Source organism: Lithobates pipiens, unplaced genomic scaffold, assembly GCF_037356315.1.
Source record: "Lithobates pipiens isolate NorthernLeopardFrog02 unplaced genomic scaffold, aLitPip1_a1.2 Scaffold_10, whole genome shotgun sequence".
Lineage (NCBI taxonomy): Eukaryota > Metazoa > Chordata > Amphibia > Anura > Ranidae > Lithobates > Lithobates pipiens.
Window position 1 is genome coordinate 19,944,195 of NW_027507686.1, and position 12,372 is coordinate 19,956,566.

Genomic DNA, 12,372 nt, shown 5'->3' on the forward strand with positions numbered 1-12,372 from the left:
AGTATTTAACCCCTTCATCCCCGGAAGGTTTTACCCCCCCCCCCCACTCCCCCTTAATGACAAGCCCATTTTTTTGCAATAAGACACTGCATCGCTTTAACTGACAATTGCGCGGTCGTGTGACATTGTACCCAAACAAAATTGATGTCCCCCCTCCCAAATAAAGCTTTGTTTTGGTGGTATTTGATCACCTCTGCGATTTTTATTTTTTGCGCTATAAACAAAAGAAGACCGACAATAAAAAAAATATATATATATATAAAATATATCTAAATATATATATAAAATCTAAAATATTTTTTTATATTGTATATATATATATATATATATATATATATATATATATATATATATATTATATTATATTATATTATATACAGGGCTGGATTAACATAGGGGCTATTGGAGCTGCAGCTCCAGGCCCCTTTCTCAAGATAGGCCCATTTGCCCAGAGAAAAATAAATAAAAAAATAAAAATAAAAAAAATAAAAGATTGACTTCGAGGATTGTAGCTCGGTGATCAGGAGTCACAGAGATCCCACATTTGGGGGGGGGGGGGGGGGGTATGTAGCTAAAGACCCACTCCAATGCTGGTTAAAATAAAATAAATAAATAAAATCTCCTACATGTAAAAATCATCATATTTTTTTTTATGTTAGAAAACTACTCAGAACCAGGGGCGTAACTAGAAATCACAGGGCCCCATAGCAAAATGTTGTATGGGCCCCCCCCCCCCACCAAAAAAAAATGAACTAATGCTATTAAACAACAGACTACCACACCCATGTGGCACAGTACCCAGGCAACAGCTTATATTAATTTTGAACAACAAAGTATGCAGTATACTGTATGCAGCCCCTGAAGGGAACACATTGCTGACCTCCAGGCCTTTTAACCAATTTTTGTTCTGTTATATAAAATGAAATAGTTCAACTCACCATAATGCAAAATCAGTGGGATCCCTGAGCGTGTCACTTGCCATCATCGCCTGCCACCAGATGCAGATTGTAACTTGTCAAACGTTGCGGAATGTCACCTACCACATGTTGCGGATTGTCCACTTGCCACACATTATGGATTGTCACTTGCCAAGTCACCTGCCACACATTATGGATTGTCACTTGCCACATCCTGGATTGTCACTTGCCACACATTATGGATTGTCACTTGCCACGTCCTGGATTGTCACTTGCCACGTCACTTGCCACACATTATGGATTGTCACTTGCCACGTCCTGGATTGTCACTTGCCACGTCACTTGCCACACATTATGGATTGTCACTTGCCACGTCCTGGATTGTCACTTGCCACACATTAAGGATTGTCACTTGTCACATCACCTGCTACACATTGCGGATTGTCCACTTGCCACGTCGCCTGCCACCAGATGCAGATTGTCACTTGTCACACTTTGCAGAATGTCACCTGCCACATGTTGCGGATTGTCCACTTGCCACGTCCCGGATTGTCACTTGCCACGTTACCTGCCACACATTACGGATTGTCACTTGCCATGTCCTAGATTGTCACTTGCCACGTCTCGGGTTGTCACTTGCCACGTCACCTGCCACACATTACGGATTGTCACTTGCCATGTCACCTGCCACACATTACGGATTGTCACTTGTCACGTCACGGATTTTCACTTGCCACGTCACCTGCCACATGTTACGGATTGTCACTTGCCACATCCAGGTTGTCACTTGCCACGTCACCTGCCACACATTACGGATTGTCACTTGCCACGTCCTAGATTGCCACACATTACAGATTGTCACTTACCACATCCTAGATTGTCACTTGCCACACATTATGGATTGTCACTTGCACGTCCCGGGTTGTCACTTGCCACGCCACCTGCCACACATTACGGATTGTCACTTGTCATGTCACGGATTTTCACTTGCCACGTCACCTGCCACATGTTACGGATTGTCACTTGCCACATCCAGGTTGTCCCTTGCCATGTCACCTGCCACACGTTACGGATTGTCACTTGCCACATCCCTGGTTGTCACTTGCCACGTTGCCTGCCACACATTATGGATTGTCATTTGCCATGTCATGGATTTTCACTTGCCACATCACCTGCCACATGTTACGGATTGTCACTTGCCACATCCAGGTTGTCACTTGCCATGTCACCTGCCACACGTTACGGATTGTCACTTGCCACGTCCCGGGTTGTCACTTGCCACGTCGCCTGCCACACATTATGGATTGTCACTTGCCATGTCACCTGCCACACGTTACGGATTGTCACTTGCCACATCCCGGGTTGTCACTTGCCACGTCGCCTGCCACACATTATGGATTGTCACTTGCTCTGCCACTTTCCTGCTGTGTCACAGAGTTAGGCAGCAGATTATCAGTCAGGCAGCAGAGAGATAATGTCATCTCTCTGCTTCCTGGCTGCCTGCACAGTGAGGGGGAACTGCACTACAGGGATGAGAGGGCAGCGAGAGATGATGTCATCTCTATGCTCCCCCGCCCGTCAGCTCCCTGATTGGCCAGCCCACTCATGCCCACTCTCATCTGCCTCCCAGTCCCACTATCACCCGCGGAGCCGCTCGCGGACCACCCGCGGAGCCGCTGACTACCCGCGGGCCGCCCGCGGACCACCCGCGGAGCCGCGGACTACCCGCGGACCACCCGCGGAGCCGCGGGCCGCCCGCGGACCACCCGCGGAGCCGCGGGCCGCCCGCGGACAGCCCGCTCTCACCCGCTATCTCCCGCGGAGCCACGGAGCCTATCCTCACCGGGCCCCACTTGACTGCGGGCCCCATAGCGCCCGCATGTGTTGCTATGGCGGTAGTTCCGCCACTGCTCAGAACCCTCAAACATTATATATTGTTTTAGCAGACACCGTATGGAATAAAATGGTGGTCTTTGCAACTTTTTATGTTACACGATATTTGCGCAGCAATTTTTCAAACTTTTTTTGGGAAAGAAACTCTTTCATTCATAAAAAAAAACACTAAAGTTAGCACGATTTTTTGTTGTGTACTAAGCGATGCTTTACATTTTTTTACAGGTTACATGCTTAGAGTTACAGAGGAGGTCTAGTGCTAGAATTATTGCTCTCGCTCTAACGATCGTGGTGTATGTAACCTGTGTGTATCTGGCTCTGATACTAACCAGTGCCTACCCAGGGACTGACTAGTATCTCTCTCCAGCCTGTCTCCACACACCCTCTCACCTGCTGACCTGTGAATGGGGCAATCACTCCCGCAGTGTTATTGTGTTCTGGCAGTGAATACAATAATTAGTGTTGCTAACTATAGCTGGCAGCACTGATTGTTTTGCTGAAAACCTGACAGGCTGGTTGTACTCAAGTAATAATAGGTTGACTTGTGTAAAACCAGCTAGCCCATACATAGATCGACTATGGCTGGTCTCTGCTTAATTGGTGTAATTTCAATCCATGTATGGCCCACTTAACCACTACACAGTCCCTAAACATCCTTCTATAAAACATTACATTTTTCCTTCCCAGATTACTTCATCCTCCTCTCCTATGCATATTGCCCACTGTCATACTCTCCACGCTTCTCTCCTATATATAGTGCCCACTGTCATACTCTCCACACTTCTCTCCTATACATAGTGCCCACTGTCATACTCTCCACACTTCTCTCCTATATATAGTGCCCACTGTCATACTCTCCACACTTCTCTCCTGTACATACTGCTCACTGTCATACCCTCCACACTTCTCTCCTATACGTAACGCCCGCTGTCATATCCTACACACTCCTTTCCTGTACATAGTGACCGCTGTCACACACTTCTCTCCTGTACATAGTGCCCACTGTCGTACCCTCCACACTCCTCTCCTATACATAGTGCCCACTGTCATACCCTCCACACTCCTCTCCTATACATAGTGCCCACTGTCATACCTCCAACACTTCTCTCCTATACATAGTGCCCACTGTCATAATCTCCACACTCCTCTCCTGTACATACTACTCACTGTCATACCCTCCATACTCCTCTCCTATACATAGTGCCCACCGTCATACCCTCCCTCCACACTCCTCTCCTGCAATTACTGCTTAATGTCCTACTCTCCACACTTCTCTCCTGTACATAGTGCCCACTGTCATACCCTCCTCACTGATTTTCTTAATCTGGCCCTGATTTTATATATATATATATATATATATATATATATATATATATATATATTTGAATATGTATTATAGCAGAAATTAACAAAAAAAAAAAAATATATATATATATATATAGTGACACTTTATGGGGACCAGTGACATTATTACATTGATCAGTGCTAAAATAATGCACTGATCACTGTAAAAAAAAAAAAGAAACAGGGAAGGGGGCGATCGAAGGGGTTTACCGTGTTCCCTGAGTGTGTTCTAATTGTGTGGGCGGTGGGCTTACTGGAACAACACAGAGGTCGCTGTTCCCGATCATGGGGAATAGCAAATCTCCATGACGTCTACTGTTAGAATGGGAGTCTGCCTTTTTTACTGTGAACCGCGATCGCGAGTCACCAGCAGACATCGACCCGCAGCCGCACGCTCCCACAGTATCACATGCACTATGGGTATGGCAGTTGGCGCAAACAAGTCGACCTGCCGCCGTATATATTAGCAGTGGAAACAGACATATCCCCAGATTATAATCGGTAAATTGCCATGAGAAAATTTGTGGTAAGCCACGGCTTGTACTAAAATGAATTTTAGTGCACACAAACTCTATATAATATCACATTTTTGGTAAAAAAAAAAATAGGACGGAGTTGCATCAAGTAAATAGATACCAAACATCTTTTTTTTTTAATTTTTTTTACAATCTAATTTTTAAAAACATTTTAAAAATTTAACAGTATTGCTATCACAAGAGGGGCTAAAAAGTCGGCTATGTGATAGCAAGGGCAGATGACAGGTACTCTTTCAGTCATTCTTACTTATTCATAGAGACAGGGTTTAGGTTAGTCTATGTCTTCCCGCTCTTCAAAAGACTGGAAAAAAACCTCCTCTGTGCCGCAATTATCTGATGTAGAATTGTGTCAGATTCGACTTCTATAGCCCCATACACACCATTAGATTTTCTGCAGATTTTTGTCTTCAGATTTACCAAAAACCATGTAGTGCAAGGGCCTTCCCGATTGCATACAAATTGAAACGCCTAAGGTTTGAGCTCACATTTTATGGTTTTGGTAGATCTGAAGATAAAACATTCTGCAGAAAATCGAATCTAGTGTATATGGGGGCTTTAGTCTTAGTGAAGAGTTAAGCTGCCTGTGGATGGTGCCAAGTAAGCAAGTAACCATACTGTCAAAACGGACTGGGGCTAAAGAGTTATGTCAATGCGTAAAGCGACCTTTTTATACAGAACTGTTATGTTCATCTGTTCCCAGGTAAAACGGCGCTGATTGTTTTAGCTCACCAGGAGCGCACATCTTTTAATTATGCCATGAAGGAGGCGGCAGTGAGCACTCTGAAGAAGAAAGGATGGAAAGTGATCGAGTCTGACCTCTATGCCATGAATTTTAATCCTGTGTCATCACGGGATGATATTAAAGGTAAATTCTTTTACATTGCAAACAACAACCAACTGCTTTCTACTGATTATATTTCATGGGTAGGAACATAGGTGTGAAAGGTGAGGGCGAGTTCCCACCACCGGCCACTGGGGTGTGCTGTGTGGGTAGTGGAGCTGTGCATTGAAAATAAAATTCATTGTACTCTTTCATTTCTTTCAACTTTATTGTAGTTTCACAAAGTGGCAGTTCATTCCTCTTTGGGCTCATTTACACGAGGGGTACTAGCGGGGGGGAGGGGAGGCTTCTGGCAGCCTTAGCCCTGGGGGGGAGGCAAGTCCAGTCAAGTGGCCCATTGAACCACCGAATCAGCTCACCATCCATGCCCACCTGATTTTTCAATGCAGCCTCATCAGTGCCCATAAGTACAGCTTCAACAGTGCCCATCAGTGTAGCCTCACCAGTGCCCATCAATGCAGCCTAATCAGTGCCCATTAGTGTAGCCTCACCAGTGCCCATCAATGCCCATCAGTACAGCCTCATCAGTGTAGCCTCACCAGTGCCCATCAATGCCCATCAGTACAGCCTCATCAGTGCCCATCAGTGTAGCCTCACCAGTGCCCATCAATGCAGCCTCACCAGTGCCCATCAATGCAGCCTCATCAGTGCCCATCAGTGTAGCCTCACCAGTGTCCATCAATGCAACCTCATGAGTGCCCATCAATGCAGCTTCATCAGTGCCTATCAGTACAGCCTCATCAGTGCCCATCAGTGTAGCCTCACCAATGCCCATCAATGCAGCCTCATCAGTGCCTATCAGTGCAGCCTCATCAGTGCTCATCCAATGCAGCCTCACCAGTGCCCATCAGTGCAGCCTGATCAGTGCCCGTCAATGCAACCTCACTAGTGCCCATCAGTGTAGCCTCATCAGTGCTCATCAGTGTAGCCTCACCAGTGATTGTCAATGCAGCCTCACCAGTGCCCATCAATGCAGCCTCATCAGTGCCTATCAATGCAGCCTCATTGGTGCTCATCCAATGCAGCCTCACCAGTGCCCATCAATGCAGCCTGATCAGTGCTTATCAATGCAGACTCATCAGTGCCCATCAATGCAGCTTCACCAGTGCCAATTTATTGCAACCTCACCAGTACCCATCAATATAGCCTGATCACTGGGGCAGGGTAAGTGGTGTGTATGAGCGGGGAGATGGGATGTGGTGGTCATCTGGGGGTGTCAGAGTCTCTCACCTGGCAGCACAGCTCAGCAGGTCCTTGCACACCATGGCCTCCTGGGGGTGGGGGGGGGTGGATGATCCTGGTCCTGGGGGCAAGTTGCAGACAGCGGGGGGTGTTGGGAGGGAAGATTTTAAGAAAACAGAACATAATTATTTATTGCTTTATTGCTGATGGGAAAAAATTGTCGAAGATGGCATGGCGCCAAATGTCTAGATGTAGATGGAAGAGGGGAACAACCGAGAATAAACCATCAGAGGTTCTAGGGCTGGTCTGATTTACCAGACTTGACTGTAACCTTTTCATTATTTCCGCAGGTAAACCCAAGGATCCAAAACATTTCAAATATGCAGCAGAGACTGCAGAAGCATTTAAGGAAGGCCGCCTTGCCAAAGACATTGTTGAAGAACATAAAAAGATCGAAAAGGCCGACCTTATCATTTTCCAGGTATGTCTATAATGTAGCGCTACTCCCATAGGAGTCTTACCCACAAGTTTCGCCCCACAGCTAGGCACACAGGCTCATTCACACATTTCTCCAATGAGCAGTCTAGGGGGTGTTGTTTTTATTTTTGGAGAACTTGGATAGGGTTGAGGAAATTAGGTGGCTTACTCCAAAACTAAAACTATGTACAACTTGGGGACTCAGGTATTCGTTCAGGACATGCTATATTAAAGTCCATGCTTGTAGCAAACCGTAGACTTCAGCTTTAAGGTAGTAGTAACAGTAGTAGTTAATTGTAAGTAGCAGATTATCTGGACAAAGCTCTCCAGGACACCAGCAGGTGTCCCCTTTAACTAGACCCAGAGCTGACTCTCTAGCACCAAAGGGGTGGCAGAAGCACAAAGGTCCCCAAGATCTCTCAGAAGCATCTCTACTCACACAAGGCCCAAGGACAGCGGGTTGCCTCCTTCCAACTTCCAAGCAACACCTTACTCCAGTCATACCAGACTAGATCTTCAGCAGACTACCCCCCTCAGTCAGCTGTCTTTCTAGCTCCAAGGTCTCAGCATCCCAGGCCCTCAGGTCGCCCACCTGAGGCCTCATGACAGCAGACATGGCAGCATTGCTTGGAAGGGCAGCGTGCCCTCCAGGCTGGACTAATCCTCTCCAGGAAAAGACCCCAAGCTCAGTGTGCTCACAGAATACACTATATTGTCAAAAGTATTGGGATGCCTGCATTTACACACACATAAACTTTAATGGAACCCCAGTCTTAGTCCGTAGGGTTCAATATTGAGTTGGCCCACCCTTTGCGGCTCTAACAGCTTCAACTCTTCTAGGAAGGCTGCCCACAAGGTTTAGGAGTGTGTCTATAGAAATGTTTGATCCCAAAAGTGTTCTGTCGGGTTCAGGTCAGGACTCTGTGCAAGCCAGTTAAGTTCCTCCACCCCAAACCCACTCATCCATGTCTTTATGGACCTTGCTTTGTGCCCTAGTGGGCAGTCATGTTGGAACAGGAAAGGGTCATCCCCAAACTGTTCCCACAAAGTTGGGAGCATGAAAAATGTCTTGGTATACTGACGCCTTAAGAGTTCCCTTCACTGGGACTAAGGGGCCAAACCCAACTCCTGAAAAAAAAAAACCTGCACCATAATCCCCCCTCCACCAAATGATTTGGACCGGTGCAAAAAGCATGGTGCTTGTTTTTGGATAGAGTAGCAAAAGAGTTAGAACCCCTGTCAGGTTGAATTTGCTGTCAGTGCCTTCTTTGCCTTCTTTGTTTGTCGTGGTGACCCTTAACACAGTGATGGGAAATTCAAAAATGTTACATTTGTCAACGAAATAGAAATAGAGGAGAAACCTTGTTCTGGTGACAACTGTCTAAGTGGGGTTTTCCTTCACGCTGAAGAATTTCCTCCCAGCTCCTCGACAAGAAGTAAAGGAAAATCTCCCCCATTAGACAACGAAAAAGGAAAAAAATCTGAAAGGGATAGGCATAACTGTTGGGAAGTCTGAACCTGGCCATACACAAGTAAAATTTTGCTCGAAATAGTTCATTTTATGGTTAGTGGGGGTCAAATTGAAATTCGTTTTTTTTTTTTTCCTCACGCACACGCTAAGAGTGGAAGAGGAAAAAAAAGCCAATCACCGGCTTATTTTAAAGGGACATCGGTCCCGAAAAGGAAGAGGCAATTATGCCTCCTTTATAGAGTCTAACAGTGCGCACAAGTGCCACCTATCAATGCCCACAAGTGGCACCTATCGGTGCTCACAAGTGCCACCTATCAATGCCCACCAGTGGTGCCAATCAGTGCCACCTAGAAGTGCCGCCTATCAGTGTAACCGATCAGTGCCCATCACTGCCACCCATCAGTGCCCATCACTGCCACCCATCAGTGCCCATCAGTGCTGCCTCATCAGCGTACATCAATGACAGACAAAAATTACCCGTTATAAAATTTTAAAACAAAATCAAACAAAATGTTTTTTTTTTTCAATTCGGACTTTTTACATAAAAAAAAAAAAAATATAACAATTGCACATGTGATCAAATACGACCAAAAGAAAGCTATATTTGGGGGGAAAAAATTATAAAAATTTCATTTGGGTACCGCGTTGTATGACTGCGCAATTGTCATTCAAAATGCGACATCGCTGAAAGCTGAAAATTGGTCTCAATAGGAGGGGGATTTAAATGCCCAGTAAGCAAATGGTTAAGTAAGGTTGGCAAAGCTGCTTCATGCTGCACGTTGGCTTTAGTCTCCTGAATCCCGAGCTGCTCTGTAATGTATTTACCAACCCACATCTGACTCCCCCTATTGGTTTACTATTGGTTAGTCAGGCTTTCCAACAAAGTGATGGGCAGATAGTGTGCATAAGACAGCCAGAGAAGCTTGTACCCAATGCTACCCCATCTATTACATTGTTTGCTGGTTGTCGTTTATATTTCTGTAGATGTTTATTAGGGGTTTGTCATGTGTATCAGTTTAGTATCAGTTGATGTACAGCACTATGTATTCTAATAATTCAAAGGACAATAATAATGAAAGCTATGTGTTATATGTTACAGTTCCCCTTGTATTGGTTCGGGATGCCCGCTATAATGAAAGGATGGTTTGAGAGAGTGTTAACTTTGGGTTTTGCCTACAGTTTTCCGACCATGTACTCTGAAGGACCATTCAAGGTAAGAAAAAGTTAACATCGGCCATTGAAATTAATATAGGGAACCTGTGTGAGACTTCGTCAGGGGTGTCCAACCTGTGGCTCAAGGCAGCCCCAGGCGCCCCCATGAATGAGGCCCGACACAAAATTGTAAACTTACTTAAAAGTGCAGATTTTTTGGATTTTTTTGTATAAATGTGTTCACTAGGAGCGTTGCTAGGTCTACAAAAGATCTGGGGCTAGAGCCCATAGCAGCATAGTAAAGAAAGTCATACCCTTGGGTGGGCATACACATGTATAAACAGTAATATACGTGTGTGTATATATCCCCAGAGAGCCCCCCCACTTACATCGGGGTCCCCAGAGGGCCCCACTTACATCAGAGTCCCCAGAGAGCCCCCCTTACACTAGGGTCCCTAGAGAGCTTCCCCCTTAAAATCAGGGTCCCCAGAGAGTCTCCCCCTTGCATCAGGGTCCCTAAAGAGCCCCCTACTTACATCAGGATTCCCAGAGAGCCCCCCTTACATTGGGGTCCCCAGAGAGCCTCCCCCTTAAAATCAGGGTCCCCAGAGAGCCCCCCCCCCTTGCATCAGGGTTCCTAGAGAGCCCCCCACTTACAACAGGGTTCCCAGAGTGCCTCCCCTCCCCTTGGGGACCCCTGCAGAGACTCGGGGATATGGGCCCCAGATTCGAGGCTATAGCCCCAAAAGCCACCCCCTAGCGACGTCACTGGCATTCACACTTAGCGAACACATGCAGCCGAAGAAAAATTTGACAGCGTCTCTTTGTTGGACTTTTTGGAAGTTTCATCTTCCCGTTGATAAATCTCCCACTCTTCACAATCGCAGCTTATTCATGTTATCATTTTTCGGCAGCACCTATAGTTTTGAGAACCTGTTTTTAAGGATGATTTACATGAAGGGCAAAAGTAGAGCCAAAATATCTGATGAGAAGCTTGAGAATTCGTTGAGAATTGCTACTCCTTCCATCCAACCAGATATTGATGTGTGATAGACACGGATCAGAGGCATAAACAGAAGTTTTAAGGCTCTGGTGCAAGAAACCACGCAGGGCCCTTCCCTCCCAGCCCGGATCCCTTTACTCCCATCACGGGGCCCCTTTCACATTTTCCACAGTGGGCCCCCTTTCCTGCCATCATGGCCCCCTCCCACAGTGGTGGAACACCAAGGCCCCGTCGCAATTGCAACCTTTGTAACCTTGGTAGTTCCGCCACTGGTGTTAGTAGTTTTGTATTTTTGGTATTTTATTTTAAAAATATATTTTTTTACCAAATGGCCATTGTTACAGTAGCTGCAAATTTCTCACCCTAGGCTTATACTCGAGTCAATAAGTTTTCCCATTTTTTTGTGGTAAAATTAGGTGCCTCGGCTTATATTCGGGTCGGCTTATACTCGAGTATATATGATAATAATAATGTGGCCAGCTTTAGATGTGATCATTTCCCAAAGAGAAGAGGACCTGGACAATGCAACACCACTAATAACAAGAATGGAAGCTTCATGTTTTATTTGACACTAGATGACCCCTCTATGTAGGATCTGGAAGAGAGAATAGTGGACTGCAGGGGTACCCTAAGATTTGGTTTTTATTTTTGTCTTTAATTACAGAATAAGAAAGCTTTGCTTTCGTTCGCAACTGGAGCCCCACAATCAATGAACACAACTTCAGGGTTGAATGGAGACATAAATGTCAGTCTATGGCCACTCCAGGTAAGACATTGTCTTTTTTATGTTACCCGTAAGTATAATAACCCATCCTGATGTCCCATCCTGTCCAGGGTTGGCGATGTATTGAAGGACTTGGGTTCTGTGGCTGATTAGGGAATGGCTCAATCCGACTTGCCAATATAAATATTAATAGGAAATGCCAACATTCTAAGTGCAAAAATGTCTGATATTGACCGATACCGATACCAATCATATACATCAGTCAAAATCCTTTTCCAGCTTGAAAATCATTCTCCATAGAAACTCTTTTTTTTTTTAAAGAAATCTAACCAGTAAACCTGACTGCTTAAAGGGCAATGGCAATGCTAAAAAAAAAACTGTATGTAACTGTTCAGTGTGCAAACCAGGGAAGACCCGTCCATTATGAGCGCACGGCCCCTATGCAGGACGCTGGACGCATGAATACCAATGAGGCGGGGGTGTTTTTTTGAAGCACCTAATTAAAGACAGAGACTCTAATAGGCCTCAAAATAGGGTGGGCTTGGGGCGCAGAGAATGCCAAGGAGCCCACCCATGTGTGTTACAATAGCGAACGAATAGTCGCTGTTTGTAACACTGGACCTCATCCCGGCCAATCAGGAAGCAGGTATTGAGACCCATCGCCCGATTGTCTGAAAGAACAGGTGATCCTATTGGATGCCTAGGAGGAGGGGAGGAGCCACACAAGGAAGCCCGTGTGATGGAGAAGAGGATTTAGGAGCTGCTGCCCGATACCCGCCACCTAGATGGGTTAAGTGCTGGACCAACCGACAGACAGTGGATGGGCAGGGGA

At 45.8% G+C, this 12,372-nt stretch overlaps 1 protein-coding gene across 2 annotated transcripts in view; it reads left to right on the forward strand.

The window, feature by feature from the left end:
* LOC143927795 (NAD(P)H dehydrogenase [quinone] 1-like) overlaps nt 1-12,372 on the forward strand; it is a 61,319-nt gene that overhangs the window by 46,939 nt on the left and 2,008 nt on the right. For both annotated transcript variants that reach the window (XM_077452170.1, XM_077452163.1), the window contains exons 2-5: nt 5,391-5,555; nt 7,064-7,194; nt 9,761-9,874; nt 11,481-11,582. In XM_077452170.1, coding sequence (XP_077308296.1) covers nt 5,391-5,555; nt 7,064-7,194; nt 9,761-9,874; nt 11,481-11,582 — 512 coding nt within the window. The remainder of the gene's footprint in view (nt 1-5,390; nt 5,556-7,063; nt 7,195-9,760; nt 9,875-11,480; nt 11,583-12,372) is intronic.